This window comes from Hemicordylus capensis, chromosome 1, assembly GCF_027244095.1.
Source record: "Hemicordylus capensis ecotype Gifberg chromosome 1, rHemCap1.1.pri, whole genome shotgun sequence".
Lineage (NCBI taxonomy): Eukaryota > Metazoa > Chordata > Lepidosauria > Squamata > Cordylidae > Hemicordylus > Hemicordylus capensis.
In genome coordinates, this window is record NC_069657.1 from 114,585,414 (window position 1) to 114,609,234 (window position 23,821).

The 23,821-nt window shown below is 40.9% G+C and overlaps 2 protein-coding genes across 14 annotated transcripts in view; one reads left to right on the top strand and one right to left on the bottom strand.

Moving 5' to 3' along the window:
- BTBD10 (BTB domain containing 10) overlaps window positions 1–19,650 on the top strand; it is a 45,241-nt gene extending 25,591 nt beyond the window's left edge. For 11 of the 12 annotated variants that reach the window (XM_053271709.1, XM_053271764.1, XM_053271725.1 and 8 more), the window contains 7 exons: window positions 9,699–9,889; window positions 11,463–11,748; window positions 12,582–12,684; window positions 14,137–14,257; window positions 15,420–15,617; window positions 16,704–16,814; window positions 18,501–19,650. In XM_053271709.1, the coding sequence (XP_053127684.1) occupies window positions 9,699–9,889; window positions 11,463–11,748; window positions 12,582–12,684; window positions 14,137–14,257; window positions 15,420–15,617; window positions 16,704–16,814; window positions 18,501–18,811 (1,321 nt within the window). In that variant the 3' untranslated portion in view covers window positions 18,812–19,650. Of the gene's footprint in view, window positions 1–8,910; window positions 8,932–9,698; window positions 9,890–11,462; window positions 11,749–12,581; window positions 12,685–14,136; window positions 14,258–15,419; window positions 15,618–16,703; window positions 16,815–18,500 lie in introns of those variants that run through there. The other variant, XM_053271778.1, reaches the window with a different exon arrangement.
- Window positions 19,651–21,082: 1,432 nt separating this feature from the next.
- The window catches only part of BMAL1 (basic helix-loop-helix ARNT like 1), a 79,097-nt gene continuing 76,358 nt past the window's right edge, over window positions 21,083–23,821 (bottom strand). For both annotated transcript variants that reach the window (XM_053271629.1, XM_053271635.1), the window contains exons 18-19: window positions 22,461–22,563; window positions 21,083–21,741 (exon numbers count right to left, since the gene is read on the bottom strand). In XM_053271629.1, coding sequence (XP_053127604.1) covers window positions 21,581–21,741; window positions 22,461–22,563 — 264 coding nt within the window. In that variant the 3' untranslated portion in view covers window positions 21,083–21,580. The remainder of the gene's footprint in view (window positions 21,742–22,460; window positions 22,564–23,821) is intronic.

The following is a 23,821-nucleotide window of genomic DNA, read 5'->3' on the forward strand; positions in this document are numbered from 1 at the left end:
AAATATTTTGATGAAATTCCTGTACCTTTGGATAAGACAGACATGCATGCATGTGAAATGTGAACAGTGCAACAAAGGAATGCAAGGCCTGGTTGCCCAAATGAAACATCATTAATGAGAAGTGTGTACCTACCTTCTAAAAATGAAACCTACATCTCTGAATATGTATTAAGACTATATTAGACAACTAGAATGTACTTTTACTAGAAATTGGTTAAAACAGAATCTTCCTGACTAGTGGTTTAAATAGCTATTTAAATAATTAAAATTGAGTCCTTCTGTGAAGTGATTTAAATCATGATTTAAATCAAATCAACTCTGCCTTGGATGGAAGAGCAGCACATGATGCGGAGGAAGTGCACGACTCTCATTGGTATGTGGTGTGACCTAACCGTGGTTGGGTACTGTTACATCTGCACTGAGTCAGTGTGTGAAACAGAGGATTGGTAATGCAGCTGGAGGCTGGTCTGTAATGTAACTATATTGCAACCACAAACTTGAACTTGCTATAAATAAATACCCATGCTGGCCATAAGGGCATCTGCACTGACTCACCTTCACTGCCTTAAAAATTATATTATTCGTGAAACATATATTTGAGCAATGTTCTACTAGTGAACATTCAAGTAAGATCTGAGGTCTGTATTTCCTTTTGAGTCTAGGAACCAGCCCAAACACGGAGGAGCCAGACAATGGACACTTGACAGAATTAGTGGGCTTCATGATGGACATTGAGAAGAGGGGGAGGGTAAAAGGACTTCTTTATCCCCTTTACCAAGTACCATACTTAGAACAGAAACAGGGCTGCCTGGGACAAATAAAGGTTTAATTAAGTAACTCTGCCTCTGAATATCCCAGTCTAGGTACCACTGTTGAATTTCTGGGATTTGTCAAGCCCTGGTACATGGGGGGTCTGCAGTAATAATGTTCAAAGCTGAGCGTCTACATATATTGGAGATTACAATACAATTACAGAAGTTTCCAGAGGATTGAGTCATAAAATGCATTGTGCTTTTACTCTTCAGTACCTTCGAGGGTGTGTATGGAGATGTGCAAACTTGCTTTTTGATACTTTCCAGGTTTGGTGTTTTGTTTTCTGTTTTTTTGCATTCTTCCTCTTCAGTCTCCATAGTGATTCTGTTTACTTCCAAGATGAAGTGCTTGCTTCTGTTCATGAGCATATTGAGCCTTAAAACTTTTGAATGACACAGTACTGCAGTAGTATTTTTCACATGCTGAGGGAGCATGAAACTCTTTCATTATTTTGTTTGTTTTTTGCTGGGTTGGGGGGAAGTTGCTAGCTGTTTTCTGTCAGTTAATGTTCAGAGTACAGCAAATATTACAGACTCTTGAAGATTTATACTGGAATAGTCACATTTCAGATGCATCCGGTTTGGGCAAGCAGTCTGTACCACTGATGCACATTTGTTTGATCATGAAAGGGCAGACCTGCAAATAATTGTGCTGGCTGTGGGTAATAAGAGAGTAGTTGAGCACTGTGCAAGCCGTGTGTGTGTGTGTGTGTGTGTGTGTGAGAGAGAGAGAGAGAGAGAGAGAGAGAGAGAGAGAGAGATCGATCTAGTATCTCTCTAGGGTGAGTACAGTGTGAGTGTGCTGCTCCATGCACCTGTAGGCTTCGCACTCTGTGAACAAGCCTGTATTCAGTATGAGAGAAGTTTGTCACAGAAGCAATCTAGACCTTCCTTTGGCATATAAGGATTGTTGCAGAGAACATAAGGAGAACCCTGATGGATCAGAGCAAAGATCTAGTCCAACAGAAGATGGGCACTAGCATCCTGTTTCTCACAGTGGCCTAGAAGCCTTCTCTTACTATTGCTTTTCAGCAGCTTGTATTCAGAGACATACTGCTTTATTTTTTTGTTCCTCTCTATGCAAAAAACTGCTTGGAATAACCCCAAATGAAGCTGTTTCTCCCATTCTTTTCCACCTTACTGAAGAGAGCAGGCCGAGCCTAGTGACTCTGTCCGTAGCCTTATTAGTTGTTCTGTTGCCGCTATTCCTTTTTCATGAACTATGGTGGGAGCTGCGTGCTGGTGCTCAGTAACGAGGCTGGGGCAAGGAGGCATGGGGCAGTGTTGTGCCCCAGAGTTCGGCCTGGCTGGGGAGAGCAAAGGAGTGCTTCCCTGGAGACCAGATGGGACTTTGACAACACAGAGGAGTCTGGAATGAAGATTCAGTGATGCGGGAGAGGCTCAAAGCCCAGCAGGCGTAAGGTGATTGAATAATATCCTCAGGTCATTGGCACACTTCAGTTAACACTATTGTTTCAGTGTTGTTTGCATGCTTAATCTTTTATATATAAATAATTTTTGAGACAAAATATTTGCTGTGATTATCATCTGTGCACATTTGCCATATTCTTCTTAAAGGAAGTGAAGCATGTTCTAATTTCTATGGGGAATAAAATAATCTTATGGTTTAGTTTAGCTTTATCGAAAGCCAGATGCTTTCCCTGTTCATAATACCCTTAAAAATACTTAAGTTTAGCTTCAGTTTTGTTTTGGAGGAGATTCTTGTAGCATGATACTACCTGTCTTGGTTTCCTTCTTAGAAGGAAGTGTATTATCTGAGTCATTAGACCTCCTTCCATAGTACCTATTGCTTTTTTAAAATCCATTAATATATCTACAGCAAACTCTAGAAGTAGGTTCACAATCTTGACTTACACGTTATAGATTTATTCTTACCTGGACTGAAGTACAGTACTATGAAATGTTTTCTTCATTTTTCCCATTCTAGAGTTGAAAGGGTTTAATTTACTGATATTGAGGCGATTCACACGATTGCAGAAAATTGGGCTAGCCTCCGCTAGCCTGTTTTTCTGCAATCGTGAGAACCACCGGACTTGGCTGCGAGCCTGGTGGTTCTTGAGCGGGTAGCCTGCCCCTAAAACCGTGTTTGTGGAGCGAGTGCTCCGCAAACCCGTGTGTTTTTTTTTGTCCTGAGTAGCCGCAGCACGGCTCTGTGCCATGGCTACTCACAAGGAGACCCCCGGAGGGGAGGCAAAAAGCTGCCTCCCGGCTCCGGGGGTCTCACCAGCAGGCATGCTGGAGCTTCCGGGGGCCAATTGGCCCCCACTCCCCCCAGCCCCCGCCAGCTCCGTCATGGAGCCAGCAATCGTGTGGGCGGCCGATCCGGCCACCCAGGGCTCCCGCCCTGCTCGTGTGCGGGGAGAGTGGGCTTAGCCCGCTCTCCCCGCTCACTCTCCAAACCGGATCTCACTGATTGTGAGACCTGGCTCATTGACTTTTTGTCTGAATTAGCTTATGGATTTGGACAGTGACTTTCAGAAAAGCATCTTGGCAGGCAGTGAAAGGATGGGTAACAATAATAAGCACAACAAAAAATATGTTGAATCTTTTCTCTCTCTAAAGTACTACGGACACAGGATTGAATTGTATAGCTACCCCCTGCCCCAGCCACTGGTCCTGCATGCACACACACACCCAGCAGGAGTTTCTGAGCAGCAATTCAACAAACACATTTTTCACCCACCAGTCACTCCTTCACACTTTATAGTAAAAGATGGGTCCCTGTATGTCTACAGTTCATTGATTAGAGAGATAGAGATAAAATATTTGTTTGTAACGCTGTGTGTATGTAAATATATGAAAAGGGTACTTGGGAGTCAAAGTTTGTGAGTGCATCTCCTTTATTTGCAAATACTGACCCCTTCAAATGTTCCAGAAATGAAAGGGTCGATGTGTTATGGGAATGCGGAAACCTGCCTTTTCCTCCAATGTGAGATTTTATTTATTATTTACTTCTTACATTTATATCCCGCTCTTCCTCCAAGGAACTCAGTGGTGTACATGGTTATTTTTATCCTCACAACAACCCTGTGAAGTAAGTTAGGCTGAGAGACATATGACTGGCCCAGAGTCACCCAGTGAGTTTCATGGTTGAATAGGGATTCGAACACAGGTCTTCCTGATCCTAGTCCAACACTCTCTCCACTAAGCTATGCATCATTTGTTCATCTGGAAAAGGTTTTCTCCTACCTGATATCTTAAGGCTATACCTTGCCGTGCCTTGCCTTTTTTTTTTTTTTTTTTTTTTGCGCAAAAAGGGTTTGGGGTGGGATAGTTGATATATCCCAATAACAACTTATTTTGAGAGGAATTGGTATATGGGCATTGCTTCATGTTTGAGACCTGAGATGGGATTTCTCACTGGTCAGATTAGCTAATGCACCACGTTCTTTTCTCGTCACTCTCTTTTTTGCCTCCCATCAGGGCAGGGCTGCACAACTCAGATGCCCTAGTGGGCTGGAACCATCCACAGCTGGGCGTGCAGGGGCCGAGGTCAATTTTTAGCACATTATTACGTTAAAATTAAAAATATTATTAGTTACTTGTGGATCTATTTCCCCTATCAATAGACTCGTAGTTTTAACCAAGGATAGTGGCCAGAAAATAGGTCCTGTCCCTGCTCAATCAATGGGACCCCTGGAGTGCACACCACCAGCCCCAAACAAATGCCAAGTCCTCTCCTCTCCCTAAATTGTTGTTGCTTTCAGGCTGCAATCCTAGGCATGCTTACATGGGAATAAGCCTCACAGGTACACCATGGAACATATTTCTGAGAAAACATGGATAGGATGGTGCTATAAGGCAGTTTCCAGCTCCTGTGTTGCTGCAGGATACCTGGGGGCCAGTAAAATAGTCCCTGCAGGCTGGATCCGGCCCCCGGGCCTTATGTTGTGCAGGCCTGCATTAGGGTGTATGGCTTGACTTTTATTGTCTCAACGACATGTGGACTGGTACACCTCATTAGCCCTTAATCTGCTAATTGTAATTTTAGTTCTGGTATATAGCCTGATGGCCACTGTGTGAAGGATCTTCTTGTCTTAAAGCAGGAGGCTGGACTTGATTATTTTGGCTTGGATCCTAGGGTGCTCTTGTGTGAATGGATGGTATTTTCCTCTGGTGCGAGGCCTTGTTCCAGTTTTGCCAGTCTCCTCACCCCATGTCTAGACCATTTCAGAGGGTTTTCTGATGCTCAGGAGTACCTTTGGTGGGGGAGATGGTTTCAATGGAAAGGAAGGATGAAGAAGTCCCTTTTTGCCTGAGCAACTTGGGATCCAACCCCGCTATAGGCCCCCATGCTGTTACTAACTTGGCAAAGAGGCACCTTTAACGTGGTGATTCTCTTTATTTAGGAGGGGGAGAGTAACTGGCCCTATCGACCCCCAGCACAGTACTTCCAGTGACTGTTGCTGGTGTCTGTCTTGCATTTCTTTTTAGATTGTGAGCCCTTTGGGGACAGGGATTTATCTTATTTATTTATTATTTCTCTGTGTAAACTGCCCTGAGCCATTTTTGGAAGGGCGGTATAGAAATCGAATAAATAAATAATAATAATATGTGAGGACAAAATTATATGTGTAATGAACATTTATTGCTTCATCCATGTGGGGGAAGTGATAAGCCACTTGTTTAATGGTTTCCCTGCAGTTCAGGAAGATTATAAGCACACCACCATAAGTCCCTAATATGGCTAAAATCCACCCAAGCTGTGGGGAGCTGCTTACTATTTGGAATTTTGCCCACACAGCCGCATTGGAAGTAATATGAAATGGGCTTTAGATTTTGGGTCATTCTAACTTCATGACCTTCTTATAATATTCATGTTGCCAAGTACACCTCTTTTCAGGGAATGTTTGGATGAAATATGGAGTATTTGTAGAGTATGCCTTATAGATTCGTAGAACTGAGGTATCGGTGATCACAATATGCAGATTTCACCCACATTTTTTTAAAATAATTTTCATCTAGTTTTCCTTTTAAGCATGAAAAATATTGGATGAGGCAAAGGCAGTAGGCAATGCTACCTGCATTAGGGACATCTAAGAATCAAACTATATGCTGTGCTATATGAAACTGCCTTGCACCGAATCTCAGACCATTGAGCCATCTAGCTCAGTATATTTTACACTGACTGGCAGGATTGCAGATGGGTTTTCTCAGCCATTCTTGGGGATGTCAGGTATTGAACCTAGGATACAAGCAGATGCTCTGCCATTGAGCCACAGCCCATCTCCCATCGTGCTTGGTGTCCATAATGATCATGTGCTTTATAATATGTAAACTAAATGGTACTCTGATCTCCCCTTCGCTCCCCATATAGTTTGGGATAATGATGTGTAGGACTGGAGTTTTAACTCTAGTTCCAGCTACAACCCAGTTACAAATCAGCCCTGCAACACTGCAATTGAGCAAAAAAGCCTCTTTCTAGGAATCAACAGCAGCTGTGGGATAACCCGTTCAGAATCATGGCAGAGCAGAGTTAAAGCCCCTCTTTCCCTTGCATTTCTGAGGGTTGTGGGAACCTCAGTAATGGTGTGGGATGTGGCATAGGTGGCAGTAGAGGTAGCAAAGAGTCTTCAGAAACAAGGTGGAGACACTTGTGAAAGGGGCAGCTGTGATTATAAATCAGAAATTGCTCTTTGGGGCTGCAGTGGGGAGAGAGGAGTGGGGGAAATGGTTTGCACTTGGATTCTCCAGATGCTGCTCATGGTTGTTGGTGGTTTTGTTTTATGTTTGCTGTTTTTTGGTGCTAATGTCAAACATTTTTGAAAAGTAGTTAATATTCCTAATTGGCCCTGATGCATTGATTGTCTTAAATATCTTGTCTTAAACTGAAACTGAATCCGGACAAGACGGAGGTAATGTTGGTCAGTAGGAGAGCCAATCGAGATGAGGAGTTCTTACCGGTTCTGGATGGGGTTGTACTCCCCTTGAAGGAGCAAGTATGCAGCTTGGGGGTACAACTGGACCCGGCTCTGCTTTTGGAAGCTCAGGTGGAGGCGGTGGCCAGGGTTGCCTTTGCACGGCTTTGACTAGTGCGTCAGCTGCACCCTTTTCTCAAAAAGGCAGATCTAGCCACAGATCTGGGTCGTGATCCATTGAATCCATTAGAATGGAGCTGCACTGGCTACCAGTTTGTTTCCAGGTCCAATTCAAGGTGCTGGTTTTGACCTTTAGAGCCCTTAACGGTTTGGGCCCAGGATACCTGAAGGACCGCCTGCTCCTAAGGGTTGCTGCCCACTTGATGGGGTCATCTGAGGGGGCTCTGCTCCGGGTGCCGATGATAAGGGAGGCTTGGTTGTCATGCATGCGGGACAGGGCCTTCGCTGTTGCTGCCCCCAGACTCTAGAGTGCTCTCCCAGTGGTCTCCATCACAGTTTTTAGAAAGCGTGTTCAATCTTGGCTTTTTACCCAGGCTTTTGTATGATTGTCTCTGCTGCTGCTTCTTTGTATTTTGTTCTGTTTTTATGCTTGTATTTCAAATCTTTTAAATCAGATTTGTTTTTATGTTTAATTGTGGCTTTTTAATAATCTTGTTTTTAAATTCTGTGTAAACCGCCTTGGAATTGTTTTAATGAAAGGCGGTATATAAATTTATCAATCGGTCAATAAAAGTATGATATGATATGCAAGAATTCAAACTCTGAAGGTGGTTGATTACACATTTCTCTTTAATATCCTCATATATTCATAGTTGTGTTATCTGTACAAATTGTTGATTTTTAACGTACAGTACATGCTGAATTCCAAAAGTATCCATTCTAATGAAAATCAGAAATGTACATTACTGTCTTCAGTGATTTGAAAAGGCAAATGCTTTCTCTGTATTTATCCCATAGTGTTGGAAGTTTAGTCTCATAGAAATATAGAGAAGCCTAAAAACCATCTTTTTATTGCATAGTATCAAATATTTAAGTTTAATATAGCTACAATACACTTTGTTTAAGCATGTAACCATTTCATTATTTTGGGCTTCTTTTGTTTTTGTTTTTTCTTAACTAGTTAAGTTGGCCTACTTGTAGGGCAAAAAGCTTTTTAATAAAGTGTATGTTAAATTGACTGTAACAATGGAGCGGTAGTCACAAGTATGAAAGCTTATTCAATACTCCAGAATGGAGGACAGCAATTCTCGCCCCTGGGGACTGCTGCCTGGCGCCTCGGGTCGCATACTTCTGTTCTTACCACTGCACTTCTTAAAACAGCTTAGGAGTGGGAGGGAGAGGAGAAGAAGCCTGTCCTGTGCTGGTGCTCTTTCTCCCCCCCCCCCCCCACATCCCTTGATCTGTTTAAAAACGGTGCAGCTTAGAGTCGGGAAAGGCAGCTCCTTTTCCAACATAGAGTGCTGGAAAAACTAGTTGACAGCCAAGTTTGTAGCTAACTGCACTGCACTCAATCATTCTAGTGCCACAGTGAGTATCCCAAAGTATGACATGGTCAAAGTAACACAAAGAAATATACCTACGGTAATTTTGTTTGATAAATAATTATGCTAACATTTTTGTCAGAACAAAATTTAATCTGTTGCTTTGTTTGTTAAAAAGAGCTTTTTACAGGGACTCTTAATTCAGACTTTCCAGCTATTTTATCAGTGGAGTCTTGTTTCCTATACCTGGTGTTAGCTTACTCTTCTTTTAGCTCTTGGATTGTGCTTATTGAGATTCCCAAAAGCCTTTCAACAGATTTAACTGTAAAGTGGAACTGGAGAGGCTGATTTGAACATTGCTTGAGATATGGAGCTGGGTTAGGCTGGGAAGTCACTATGTGCAGCGTTGAATCTTAAAGAATTTTCAACCAAGGTAGCAGAGCTTGCCAAACAAAGGGAGCTGGGTCCGAATATGTAGAGGTTTCAGGGCACCTGTGCTGGAAGCTTCCTGAAATGACCTAAAGCTCCAAGCATGCAAATAAGCTGGGAGAGATTGTTTGATCTGCTGCTGATGTCATAATTCTCTTGGCTGAGAATGGAGCCAGGATATGGCACAAGTGTGGGCCTTGCAGACTCTGGTGGGGTGGCCTTGTAGACCTTGCGTGTGTGAGTGGGTGGGTGGGTGTGTAAGCGTAAGAGGTGGCGGCGGCACTTGAGAGGCAATATGTCACTTCTCTGGTACCTTGTGTAGTGTGGTTTATTAGCAAGACACTGACCTGTCTCTCAATATGTTTTAGTTTTAGTTTGATAAGCCAATGTGACGTTTTCCTCTTCTCAGTTTAAAATAGGCACTGTTGCTAATGGCACAGATCCTCTTTTCATTAAAACATATACTTTTGAGGACTTTTCTCCCTTACTTTGACAAGCTGCTGAACTCCATATCACAAGCTTGAAAACTTGAATAAATTTGTATTGATTTCAGATTTTCTTATTTTCAAACAGAATAATATTGTAGCATTTTAGCTGCTGGACTATGTAGGGAAATGGGGGTTTTGAATATTAATTTTAATTTTTAAACTTCTCCATGATATCACGTTTTGAACTAAACTTGATATATTTCAGTAATTTCAATACACATTTTGTTTCAGAGGCATTGCTTAGTTTCTCAATTCATTTTAAACATTTGATTCTACTCTTCAATGTGCCACAATAAGGTATGAATGTTTTGCACAGACTTCTTTGATACATTTACTGAAAGCTTTGAAGAGGTCAGAAGCATAATGCCTATAATGTTGCAAACTTTTCAGTGTGCCTCTTTCTAAACCACTGTTCAAGTTAGCATTAATGTTAGAATGTTACTGAGAAAGGGAAGATTTTCATGCCTCATAACTTGAATTAAAATGTTTATAATGCATTCATCACTATGTATGAGAATATGGGTGATTTCTTTTAAAAACTTTAACAGCAAAACTTGACCTAAAAGAAACATTTGCCTGTCTTTCTAGTTCTTCATCTCGTATTGCTAAAGGAGATCGTGGCAAAATGAGTCTCCATGGTGCTAGTGGTGGGCATGAGAGATCACGAGACAGAAGGAGGTCAAGTGACAGATCACGCGACTCCTCTCATGAAAGACTAGAGTCTCAGCTCACTCCCTGTATCAGGAATGTTACTTCACCAACAAGACAACACCAAGGAGGTATGTAATGAGGGGACTGTACTGAAAGGTTTTAAGAATATAATCTTGTGCTCTTTTTAGTAGCGATCAAAGTGTTGACCCCACCACAACACTGAGTATGTATTACTGCTTTCTAAAGAGCGTGATCTTTGAGGTTAAGTCTAAGGCCAAACTACAAGTATTGCAGGAGATTTGTGCTTGGCTCTCCCAATGTCCCCCATCCCCCACCCCAACCATTAAGAGTGGCTATGAACTGGGAAGTAATTTGACTTGGGGTCATAATGCTGGAAGAGATGGATTTAAGCCTTTCCTCACACCACAGTGCTGATCTATGCCCACCCACCGCTTCAGGTACTTCTAATGAAAAAGACCTCAGGAGATCCTATCATGGATATCCTCCATCATGTGTAGGCTGGTCCTAAGGACACTTTCAAGTGTGAAGCTTGTGCTGTGGATGTAAAACATACATTGGCCAGGATGTTCCTGGGTATTACTCATGTCCCCCTCCACTTTCTCTTTCTACATGGACAATTGGATGTTAACATAAATAGTGTGAGAGGCTCAAAGACTGTTTCAGCCACACTATTATCAGGTTCTGTTTTGCTTTGCTTTATCTGCGCCTCCACATAGAGGCTGGATGTTTGATGTTTCTAGGACTGGCACCTTTTAAATTCCACACAGTGTCATTCACAGAATATGGTTGTTCACCATTTCATTTGATAAATTTCCACTTGCAGGGAAATGTACTGCTAGTCTGGCTTGCATGAGGAGCAGAATCTCTCCTGGATTTCAGAGATGGGGTTAGAGCAGGGGCATGCAACTTCAGCCCTCCAGCCAGTGTGTCGATGGGAGTTGTAGTCCAGCAGCAGGTGAAGGGCTGACGTTGGGCAGCCCTGGGCTAGAGGGGAAGGGAAGAGTGCCTGTGTAGGAGACTTGATGAAATCAAGGCAAGAAGGAAGAGTGATACTCAGATCAAAGGTGTAGAATCCTTACCTAGAATACAGTTCAAAATAGGCGCAATAGCCATTGTTGTTTCATTACTTTTCACTACTATATGCTTTAATGATCATGCTTGGTGTGTTACTAAAAAGGACTTGCAATAGTTACTTACCGGAGGATAGTAACAGACTAATGCTGCAACCCTATGCATTCTTACCTGGGAACAAGTCTAGCATATGCCCGTTGTGAAAGGTTAATTCCAAGCATTTCTTAAATGAACATCCCTTTGATTGCCACTTTTGTAAAATGAGGTGATTCGTCTCCATTCTATAGTTATTTATTTTTATATAAATATATAGTTTTTTCATTTTTATAAATGAAAAAACAAACAGCCAGCCCTCAAGGACTGATGCTTTTGGAACTAGCTTTCAGAACTTTGTGATCACCTGCTAAATCAGTGATGAGCTGAAGACCCACACTTCACCCTACTTAAAAGAACCTCCCTCCCTTTGCCTCACCACATGGTCACACACTGAGTCTCTGCTGCCACCATAGAAAAACCGTAGACTCCACTGTGTAGGATGTCATAGTGTCCTATGTTGTAGTATGGTCTGATACCACAACTTCATGCAAAACTTTCCTTTTTTCTTTGTAGAGCGTGAGAAGGATCATAGCTCGTCTCGGCCAAGTAGCCCTCGTCCTCAGAAGACCTCTCCAAATGGTTCTAGTAGTAGTCTTGGGAACAACAGCAGAAACAGTAGCCAGTCAAGTTCTGATGGGAGTTGCAAGAATGCTGGAGAGATGGTGTTTGTGTATGAGAATGCAAAAGAGGGAGCTCGGAACATAAGAACCTCTGAGAGAGTAACGCTTATTGTGGACAACACTCGATTTGTTGTGGACCCTTCTGTTTTTACGGCACAGCCAAATACGATGTTGGGCAGGTTGGCATTGTTTTGTATTATATGCACACAAACTGCTGGTCTCAAAATTATTTATGAATAACATGTTTCATTTTTGGTTCATATTTTATTTAAAATTGTGCTTTTGCTATGTAAATATTACTTTTGTGAGGCTGACATACATTTCAGTGCTACTTCTCAAGTGTGCAGTCTCTGTTAGGCTGGCTATCCTTTTTTCAGGAAATGGAACTAGCATTTTATCTTTAAATAAGCCTGTCTTTAGCTCAGTTTATTCTGAGGGAAATAGAAGTCCTTTGACTTTCTCGGCATGTTTTTGAATGCTTCTAGCACTGACATCTCATGTGAAATTCTACCTATGATCGTGTAGTTCTGTGGTGAATTGAGTAGTACATGGTTGGTACTCTAACTGCAGTGTTAGAGGCCATATCTTTAAAGTAACTTTGAATGCAGATATTCCAGTAAGGAAATGCTCGATGAGGTTTGGAGGTAAGCCAGTCCAAGAAGGGAGGTGATTAGCCCTTTGTTGATTGGTTGTTGCTGATTTGATGACTATCACTTAACTGAAAGCATAAATTATTTCCTGGCATGGGCTGAAATACACTTACTCTAGATCAGAAGACTCACTGCTAGGAGTAAGTATGGGTTAATTGTAGGGTTTTAAAATCTTAAGTAATTAGACCCACAAAATCCTGGGATATTGGGCACGCTTAATCTGACTAAGGATGCAGGCTTTACTAATCCTCTGTAGTCTGCATTTGTTACCATTCTTTCTGTAATTTCAGTTAACTAATTAGAACACTAATGAGGTTTATATATTTGAAATGAATTTCAGGCAAACTTCTTTTTTTGCATAGGATGTTTGGATCAGGAAGAGAACATAACTTCACACGGCCCAATGAAAAAGGAGAGTATGAAGTGGCTGAAGGAATTGGCTCTACTGTGTTTCGTGCTATTCTGGTGAGCTCATGTTATGCATTGTTCTTGCTGTAGTCACAGTTTAATATATGAGAAGTATAGATTTTTTTTTAAAAAGTTTTTGAGGAGTTTCAAAGGGCCTTGAAATTTCCTCCTATTATATTTGGGGCCTGTGCAGGTTTGTAATTAAGGTTGTCTAAGGATTCCTGCAGGGCAGGATTTCATTGTGCATGGCATCCCTCTGTTTCATTCTTACATAAACTGAATTACTTTTTCTGAACAAATATAATATGAAAATCCTTCATAGTGCAGTTGTGTTTCCAGCTGTGTAATCAGACAGCTTAGCCAGACATTGAAAATCAAGGGATATAAAAGATTGTATCTATTTTTAGATGTTTTGTTGACTGATCTTTTTTTTTAAAAAACTTAGTCCTTTATAAAAGTTCATCATTGTGAACTTTTGTGGCACAGTATAGCAGTTGAAACTAGAGATGTGCATGAATCAATTTTTTCAATTCTATTTGTACCCAAACTGAATCACCCCTCATTTGTTTTGTGTCCTAATCTGTCCCCCAAATCACCCCAGATTCGATTTGGATTTGATTTTATTTGGATTCAGATCAATTGATACCACTTATAAAGTAGGAACACCAAATTTGGATGGTGGGTAGGTCCCCATGGGTGCCACCTACCACTCAAATTTCAAGGCAGTGGGGCACTTGGATGATTTTTCAATGATTTTTTTTTAGTGTTTACTGATTTTGTATATTTCCGCCATATGAAATAATGGGGATTCAGAGTCACCCTATCCAAACCCTAACATGGATCCCCAGCTTTATTATTCATTCATTCATTCATTTAAAGCTAAGCTCTAGTCCTTGTAGTAGTGGAGTTATGAAGCAAAATATACTGTCATTATTTTTCAAGTGTTTGGATTCTTTGGTGTATAATAACTTGTCCTCATAATGAATCCCTATGAGGATTCATTGCACACCTTCATTTCTTCTGATCATTTTTTTTGTAATTGGACAGTGCCAACTGTCAATTGCCATGTGCCAACCACCACCGTGCCGCCCCCCACATGCAAGCCAGTGGGGTACTCAGTTTATTTTTTAGGTATATTGAAGTGTTTAGATTTGTTGGTGTCTGGTATCTTTTCCTCATAATGAATCCCTATCAGGATTCTTTGTTTTTATTTGTTTTGTTTTGTTACATTTATATCCTGCTCTTCCTCTAGGGAGCCCAGGGAGGTGTACGTGGTTATAGTTAACCTCACAACAACCCTTAAGATTGATGCTGTTTGTGGGGTGGGACCCAAAACCTAACTTTTTATTTAAACTGGTTTTCTTTTTTAAAAGTTGTGGTGGTAACCTAGTTTTGTCATAAAGAAGCGTTTAAAAGTCACAATTTTAAAATGTAAAGCTTCCCCCCAAAAAGTTAAATGTCCTTCTTCACTGTTTAAATGTAATATAATTTTGCTTTCCCCCCACTAAGGATTACTACAAGACTGGGGTGATACGATGTCCTGATGGAATATCTATTCCTGAACTAAGAGAAGCTTGTGATTATCTCTGTATTTCCTTTGATTATAGTACTATCAAATGTAGAGACCTCAGTAAGTATGCTGAAAGTGGCTTACATGTGTGTGTGTTAAGGTGTCATGCTCTTGACTGTAAAATATTGTGAGACCAAAATCTGAACATCGCCTTCTAAAAACAAATTTTGGATTTGGATTTAACTTTCATGTTTGTGCATTTATTTCTGTGAACAGGGATTGAAAGGCTTTATCAACTGTTCTCTGTTACATTATTGAACTCATGCCACTTTTAAAAAGTAGGGTAATATGAGGTGCTTCATGAATGAGTTTCAAGTCCAATTCTCCCCAACCCCTGCCCTGCAAACTTGATACAGCAATATAAAGCATTGTGGGGGGCGGTGAGAGCGGGCGAGAACGTTGTGGGGGGGCTGCGAGAGCAGGTGAGAGCGTTGCGGGGGTGGGATGCCACAAGCTCAGTACAAGACCGCACAGATGCTCTGTGCAGGGTCAGTTAGTATGTATATATTTGTTACATTTATCAACAGCCCTTTGTCCTGAGACTTCACGGCAATGTACAACAATCTGAAAAGAGTTGCTGACATGATGCGCAACATACTGTGGGTAGATTTGTACTGTGTATGCTGTGGCAGGCATCTGAAACAATGTCATGATTGTGTTAATACAGAAAACCATGCAATTGCACAATGCTAGCCATTATTTTCAGTGGCTTTACACTACACAAGTATGATTACACAATTTTGTGTAAAGACACACACATTTGACAACCCAACAGCACCAACATTTTGTTAGACAACTGCAGCAGTGCAGAACCATCCAAGGTGCACTGTGCATCATGTCAGCCACAGCAGCAAATGAGAAAAACAACCAGGCAGCAATAAAAACAAATTAAAGCCAAAAGTCCAGAAAAATTGGATTTTCTTCACTGGTTTTTTTGAAACATCTGAAGAGATGAGAAGCACAAGCTTCATCTTGGAGGCACATTCTACAATCTGGGGCTATCCCTAAGAAGGCTCTGTTCCATGTGCACACCAGATGTGCCTTCCCAGCTGTCTGCATGTAAAGCAGAGCCCTCCCAGTGGATCTTGTCAGGCAGGTACACTCAGATGGGAGCAATCTCAAAGATAGCAGTTATATGGCACTGACTTTAAAAAAAAAAAAATACACCCCAGTGTCTTCCCTAAAGTTTTAAATAGTAAAGATTTGGTGCTTTTGGTTTCAGGTGCTCTTATGCATGAACTATCAAATGATGGTGCTCGGAAACAGTTTGAATTTTACCTTGAAGAAATGATTCTTCCACTGATGGTAGCCAGTGCTCAAAGTGGGGAAAGAGAATGTCATATTGTGGTGCTCACTGATGATGATGTGGTTGATTGGGATGAAGAGTACCCTCCACAGATGGGAGAGGAATATTCACAAAGTAAGCTCTTGGAACTAACTTTGATTTGGAGTTTCTTTATATTTATATACCGCTTGATATATACATCTCTAGGCGGTGTACACAATCCAAATGACAATATAAAAATAATATTTATATTGTAATTATAAGAATTGCATATTATAAATTTATGCAATATACAAGAAGTGCCTCAGTGTAGACTGAGTTAATGAATTTTGTATATGAACACAGATTGCGGCATATCTAAGGCTTATGTTCATTGTAGTGATTTTTGATCTGAAGGCTTTCCTTTGCTCACTCCTTTTATGTGAAAGCCTTTGAATCACTTTGCCTGAATCCCATCAGCCAATGGCTCATTATAGAAGGCAGTCATTCATGGAATGGATCTGGCCTGCAGGGACTCTTTTACAGGCCCCTGGGTAGGAATATCCTGCAGCATCATAGGAGCTGGGAACTGCCTGGCAGTGCCACCCTGTGCATGTTTACTAGAAACACATCTCATTGTGTAGCCAGTGAGGCTTACTTCCCAGTAAACATGCCTAGGATTTTAGCCTGAAAAGGACAGTGATTTAGGGAGAGCAGAGAGCATTTATTTGGGGCTGGCATGCCCTCCAGGTGCCCCACTGACTCAGCAAGAATAAGGCTTATTTTCTGGCCAATATCCTTGGTTAACAATTGTGGTTCCCTTAATAGGAGGGGGATCAAGCACTAATTTTAATGTAATAATTAGTGTGTTGGAAATTAAACTCTGCCTCCATGCACCAAGTCATGGTTGGTTCCAGCCCACTGGGGCATTTGAGTTGTGCACCCTGGCGTAAGGGCTTGTTCTACTGTGGACTCTTGAAGACAAATAAAACTGGGAAAGGAAGAGAGTGCAAGGGCCGTGAACTTAAATGATGAGCGTTTTTCAAAATTCAAAGTTGATTTATTCCTATATCACAGATACAATTTTTGCATGACAAAGGAAGTGTAAAGAATATGCTTCTAACCTAATGAAATAGCATTGTGAGCGTTTTAATGCTGATTCAAATAGGATTGTTATGGAAATGGGTAGACTACTGTGGTACAGTTATTCATATATGTTTCTCCCCCCCCCCCGACCACCAGTTATTTACAGCACAAAGTTGTACAGATTCTTCAAGTACATCGAAAATAGGGATGTGGCAAAATCTGTTCTGAAGGAAAGGGGTCTTAAGAAGATTCGATTAGGTATAGAAGGTAAGGGTGGATTTGCTTTCTGAGCTAGACCTCCAGTCAAATGTGTGTCTGTCTTTACACAAAAAATAGAATAAGAGAGTGTTGTACTAGAAGGTGGAGACCTCATAGCTTGAGGCTTGTTTCCTTTCTGGCCAGTGGATCACTCTGATTGTGTTAGCCTCTTTTATATGAATAACCCTGGTAGAAGAGAATGTTCTCATTCTTGATGGAATTGCAGTAAAGATTGTGGGAAGGAGTCTCTTTTGAATTTTACAATTAAGACATGATGTCACTATTGAGGAAATTTAGTGAACTGAACTCTAGAGTCTCCTCTGAATCAAGAACAAGCCCTAAAATTTGAATAGATGAAATATACCTGTTACTACTGAATCAGTACAATTCATTACTCAGTGATGTAAATAAATGGGAATGGAATTTGAGTCTCTCTGTTACTCAAGAAGAATAGGGCTAGATTTGAACTATGCTAATTTTAAAGGGAAATGTCTTCAAATACATTCTCAGTAATACTTCACACTATACAGGCTGAAATATAATAGAGCTTATCGCACAATCAGTGTTGAGGATGCAGATTGAATCCTTCACATTCTTTCCATATTTGTTGGACTTGTTCCTTTATGGTTTGGGGTTCAGTCATCAGAAATCAGCCTGGTGCTTTTTGGTCCCAAAATAATTGTGTTGGGTTATCTCCGATATAGTATTAGAGATATATTTGGAATTGGTTCTTCATCTACTTACACTTGCAATCATCTGTATTTCTGCTTCCTGGAAAGTGAGTTTCCCCTTCTTTCAGATTGGTACTTTAAATTATGGAATGTCACCCAAATCTCCACTTGCTTATTTTTTTAAGAGCGAGACGCAAGCATAAATTTATGGGAAAATTGAGTTCTGCGCATTCTGGAAGAACATATGTTATGTGTTCTGCCCCTTTTTGTCTTTCTGTGCTGTGAAGTGTCTTACACTCAAGGCTGTTCTCACGAACATGGCGGGAGGAGGGGAGAGTGATCGTATGGGAGCCAGGAGCTGGGTAGGATGGCTTTTCCTCCACCTTTTGATGAAATGCTGGGGACAGAATGTGAGCTGACCACACCCTTCCTGCCCAGCTCCTGTCTCCCACACCATCACTCTCCCCGCTCCTGCAAACACGTGACTGACTGCAGAGCGGGAGCATGCCCAACTCTCCTACCCTGGCAGGGGGCTCTTCATGATCTGTTAGGGTCAGGAGAACAGCGAACTTGTGATTGGCATATATATTTCTACCTACAAATGTGCTCTTTTTAGAATACCAGTGTATATTGTGTTGCTCATTTTTCTTTTAAATGGGGAAAATAAGTATGTATGGTACAAAAATAAACACCTTTCTGCATATATACCAGCTTGAGACTGTCTTTAAATTTCATTCTGTGTTTATACTGAACACAAAACATATTAACTAGTCAATACTGTACCACCTTGTGCTGCCATAGATTATTAAATAGCCCTTCAGATCTGATCCCATGTAGCTGCTTGGGGGTAGAGGATGCCAGTAAATAAAGAATGGGGGAGGAGGAGAGAGTTCTGAATGCTGTATTACTTAAAATTAGCCTGCCTGCATCAAAAGGTGTGCCCTCTTTTAGATACCCTGGTACTGAAGTACTTTGAACTGAAGTGTATGCGATAATCTTATCTTACTGGTATTTAATATTTCAGGTTACCCTACGTATAAGGAGAAGGTTAAAAAGCGGCCCGGGGGAAGGCCAGAAGTAATCTATAATTATGTCCAAAGACCTTTCATCCGGATGTCATGGGAGAAGGAGGAAGGGAAAAGTCGGCATGTGGACTTCCAGTGTGTAAAAAGCAAATCCATTACCAACCTGGCCGCAGCTGCCGCAGACATTCCCCAAGATCAGCTCGTGGTGATGCACCCGACACCTCAGGTGGATGAGCTGGATATTCTGCCCATTCATCCTCCACCCAGCAACAGTGATGTGGATCCCGAGGGACAGAACTTGCCACTCTGATCCAACACTTGTTTAAACAAAAGCATGCTATTATAAAAATGAAGATGCTGTATTGAGCTCATACTGCACTGCAATTCCAGCTTCTCTCCATTGTGTAATGAACATAAAATGTTTAGGATATTGCAGTATGGACTAACAGACCAAAGTGGGATCTAATTATGGTTTTTAGGAGTTCACGTGAAACATCCTGAGGGTCAGTTACATACCTGCATTTGTTTACCAGTAGGTTTTGTGGTATTGGTTACTTGTATGGTGGACTGTCCTCATCCCAAGGCTCTGTCAGAAACAGCAGGATGTGGAGACTAACGTTTCTTCAGTATTTTGGTACACAGTGGGCAAAATGCAGACTTAAAATTGATAGTGGCACTTTATAAATGGTGGACAAACAGAATTCTCAAAGCCATTTTTATAGTCATGATGCACAATGTTGACTTTAACGGAGTGCTTCTATCAGAGACTTTCTATTCAGCTAAATGTAAATAGTTTATTCTGAATAGAGATGATGAGCCTACTTTGTTCTCTTCTGGATGAGCACAACATTCATTCTTGCCACTGGGGCTTTTGGATTGTGAGGTTGCAGCCCAACAGCCTATTTTTTCAGATTTCTCCAGTGAAGGTTTTTTTCATGTTTGATGTGAACCATGTTCAAGGGTCAGGAACAACTGATAGGGGCTTTATCTTAAAATTTTGCCTTACCTTAAATCTGTTCACAGAAATATTTATTTACTGAAAAGTTTTTTTTCCATGTGTCATGGAATAGGAAAATGCTGTTCACTCTTCATTTATTAACTGATTGTAAACAAGTTTTTTCATTCAAATAAAAATTTCCATTATTTTAATATTAGCCGTGAAGCTAACTTCTTATACCTACCTCTAAAACATTTTCTAGTAAATTACCAGATTCCAAGCCTTATTTTATTTTCCTAGCTTTAAAATTTTTACATCTGAAGTATGCCTTCAGGTGTAACACACTATGAGACTGTCTTCTGTTCCAAAACATTTAAATAGTTGGTAGTACTCAAACTTATAAAATTGAAATATTGCATACCACTACATAATAGGAAAAATGGCAAATAGAACTAATAGATGTAGAAATTGACACCTGGCAAGGAGGGTTGGTGATGCAGCACAAGTTACCCAGTTTCCAGGATTTCAGCCTTTGTCAAAATTGTAAGCTATGTCAGGAGATAAGATGATGCTGAGTGAATGGCAAGCTGTAACATGCGTTATATAAAGGTGTCGGAAGGCATCTTAATCTATTATCATTGTGCAGATAAGTAATAACTGTAGAGTTGATGTTCAGTAGGAAGGGAAGACAGACACTATCTCCTCTAACCTTGTTTCCTGCTAATGTTAAGCATCTGTCTATGCAGGATGGATAGATCCTGCTTTAAGAATGGCCTTTGAGCAGTTTAAAATGTTTTGTTTCTCTAACTCCCCCCCCCCGCCCCAATAGTGTCTCAACAGAAATAGGTGACCATCTTGAGCTAAACTCTGGAAGAGACTAAACCAATGTAGGGAGGATTAAGTAAGTGTGCCACTTAATAGGGGAGAGAAGGCCTATTAAGATTAATGTACATAAAGTAATAATGCCCCAATTCCAAAGCCTATGTTCTCCCTGCTTTTCCAGCTGCTTCAAGTCCTGCTACCCAGCCATTTAGTCACAGCTTTGAAGCCCTACATGAGTCTGCAGTTGTAGTTTTACTAGCTCAGTGTTCCTGTACTACTCCACCCTTGCTTACAGGAGACCCCTACAGAAATGTACATTAATTACTGTAAGTGTGGCTGCAGATGAGAGCTCTTTTGTTTTTGTACTTCTGGAAGAGTGTTTAAATGCTACCATTTTGTTCCTGGATACAACTTCCAGGACACTTTTCTCTGGGGGAAGATGCTTGTGAATGCCATATTATCAAAAGCAAAAATGGGAGCAGAGCATTGATGGTACAGAACCTCCAAAGTGAGCTTGGAACAACTCTCTGGAGACTGCTGGAGTTGCATATTTGCCCTGTTGGGATGCTCAGCTGATCCACTCCTTTTGAGCAGCTGCTGTCCCCTTAATGGAAGAAATCAAGTTTACCTTGGGTTGCTCTAGGCCCACATGAGTTTCTAGCTAATAAGGATTCCAACAAGAACATGAATGACTCAGGATGTGAATTGTTGCCAGAACGGCCACTGTTTGCATGTTTATACTACTGTTATAATATTTATAATACTTCATTCGCTGTACCTATTCACATTCATCATGCACTCCATCTAGAAATGCAACTTAGAACAAGGGAAAACGTTTTATTTTAAAAATATTTAACTGTCTAATACATTACACTTCAACAATATTTATAGTAAAGGTTCTTACAAGAAACAGCTTTGATACATTAGTATAAGAAATATCCAGTATCCACATGGGGGACCTTTTCTGTAGTGTAAAAACACACCATACAACTGAAATGACCATTTGCATATAAAAGCTACCAGTGATGCCAGTGCTTAGTTTGCACAGTGATTTTTTAAAAAAGTCAACACCAGAACAGAATCCAAAATATACAGTTAATGCAAGCTATACACAGCTAACCAAATCAATGATGTGGGAACACTGTAGCAGGTTGATCTCCACTTGGTCTGAAATTACACATGGGAGAAGGATGACTGTGTTCTTGATATGGCTTTTATAAAATTAAAACATCAACGCAATTGAACAAGCTTCACAGATTGGAGAACTCCACCGATAATACACTTTGATATATCCAGATGTCAAAGCGATTGGGTAGCAATTTACAAGGGCCAGGGTAAGTCACTAAAATCGACAGGGCCCCCAAGACCTGCATCTGCTTCCAGAAGGCTCATGATAACGGCCATTGCTGCCTCATCGTTGCTGGGGCTGCTGGAGCCTTGGTCATTATCTATCATGTCAATGCCTATGTGCGGGTTTTCCTCTGTAAAATAAACAGAAATGGTAATGCTGTACTAGAATTTAAAGCATTTTCAAGCTTTTGAGTAGCATGTTTAACAAGGCAATGGCTGAGAGTAATGTACAATAGTAAGCTAGAATTGGAAGTGTTACTGTTGTTTTTATCAGCCGGCTGCATCTGTTTGAAGTTGTACTATAAGAGGAAATACCCATACCCATATACCCTTAGTGGTAACAGTATCTATCTGAATAACCAAAATGTTGCGGGCCCTTCCTATAGAGGGAAAGCAGACTGATGATTTTGTTTGGCCAACAATGAATACTAGCTTTCCAGCAGCCTTGTCTCTTTAATTGCTTTAAGCAGAGATTAAGCTTTAGAGATGGACTAAAAGTTTTTTTTTTTTTTAAACGAACATTTTGGATGCAAAATGAACAGCTGTTCTAGGAAAGTTGTGGAATCTCCTCTCTTGGATGTTCAAAGCAGCAGCTTCTTGGTTCCTGGTAGGACTAATTTGGAGCAAATGCACTCTGCAGCAGTGGTTGGGCAAGTGCCTCCATGAAGTTATCAATAGTGGCTTTTACTCTACAATATGCTCACATTTACAATTAGATTCTCTTTTAAAACCTTCCTGTGGTAGGACCCAGAACTAGGGATTTTCATCTTCCAGTTAATGAGAGGAATAAAAAGGATGAAGAAATGGGGGAAAGAACCTCAGTTTCTCCAGGTACAAGAATTTTGCTTACCAAGAATAGAGGAGTTGTCAGAATATGGATAGCCAGGATTGTCTTGGATCTGGCCTGATAATAAACTGGCAGGAGGAATGTCTGGAGTTCCACCATTCAAAATCTAAATAAATGAAAAAGGATAAAGATATTAATCTCCAGCATGTGTGTGCTGTGAACTTCATACTTATTTTGAACACCTGACCCTGTAGTTTGAGAGGGAATAACCTGTTAAGTGTTCAGTCTCATATACAAACTTAAAGCCAAAGTACTGTCATAATGGAGTTGGCTTTTGATATTCCAATGTGTACTAATGTGAAAAACAATCTGTTGCTCATGCAACTTGCTCAAAATTAATTCTGCACCACTTTTATGGGATCATCTTTGAGTAGGGGTTTATATATGCTGTTTCCCACGGTTTGGTCCAAATTTGGACTGAACCATGGGTCTGCAAACTGGTTTGGTTGTACTGATCAGCTGGGCTGTTTGTTCAACTGAACAGTTTAGTTGCTTGTAAAGGGGAATCTGGTGAGGATACTCCTTTGCTCTTAAAGGATTCCCTGTTTGCTTTACAAAGGCCTGGAGCAACACGGTGCTTTCCCCAGCATCCCGTGCAAATTGGCTGCGGCACTCTCACCTGGCCTCTGCACATTCGGAAGCCAGGTGAATGCCAGAACTACATTGTGCTGCTCCAGGAAGGAGCAGTTCTGCAGTCGCCAGACTGGTATGCACCTTATTTACTTTTCAAAGATGCCTCTCAACACATTGCCTTTGTAAGGCCTCTGTAAAGCAAAAGGGGAATCCTCACTGGATTCCCCTTCACAAGAAACTTTTAAAGCCGCATGAACTGGCGAACTGGTTGAGAACCAGGCCAGATCCAGTTCAGTCTCAGACCAGTCCAGTTCACTTCAAACTGTTTGTGCACACCCCTATCTTTGAGTTGATCTGCTCAGCTAGTTGCATAAGTAACCCACTCATTTGGAGTACTTATGCAACTAGGTTTCATACACACATATTTTGGGAATAAAATTCCACTCATGAATGCCAAACATTTCATTGGGATGGTGTCTTGTTTCCAGGAAACATGTTACTTAAAATCTTCAGTGTTCTTGGAAGGAGAATGTGTTAAACTGCTCATTTTCTCTGAAAGGCAAGATGCTGATGCACCATCACTGTAGAAACTCTTTAGAAATCAGTTGTAGATTGCTGTGAACTCGAAGAACACCACCCCAGTAAACACAACTATTTTAAACTATTCAGCTGTAGGCATCTATTTTGGGAGGAGTAATTATTTTATAAAAACAGAGATAGGAATGGAATTTCACATTGCTCAGTGAGAAAGTCATCCAAAAGCAGAAGTATCATAGCAGCTCCTAAAAATC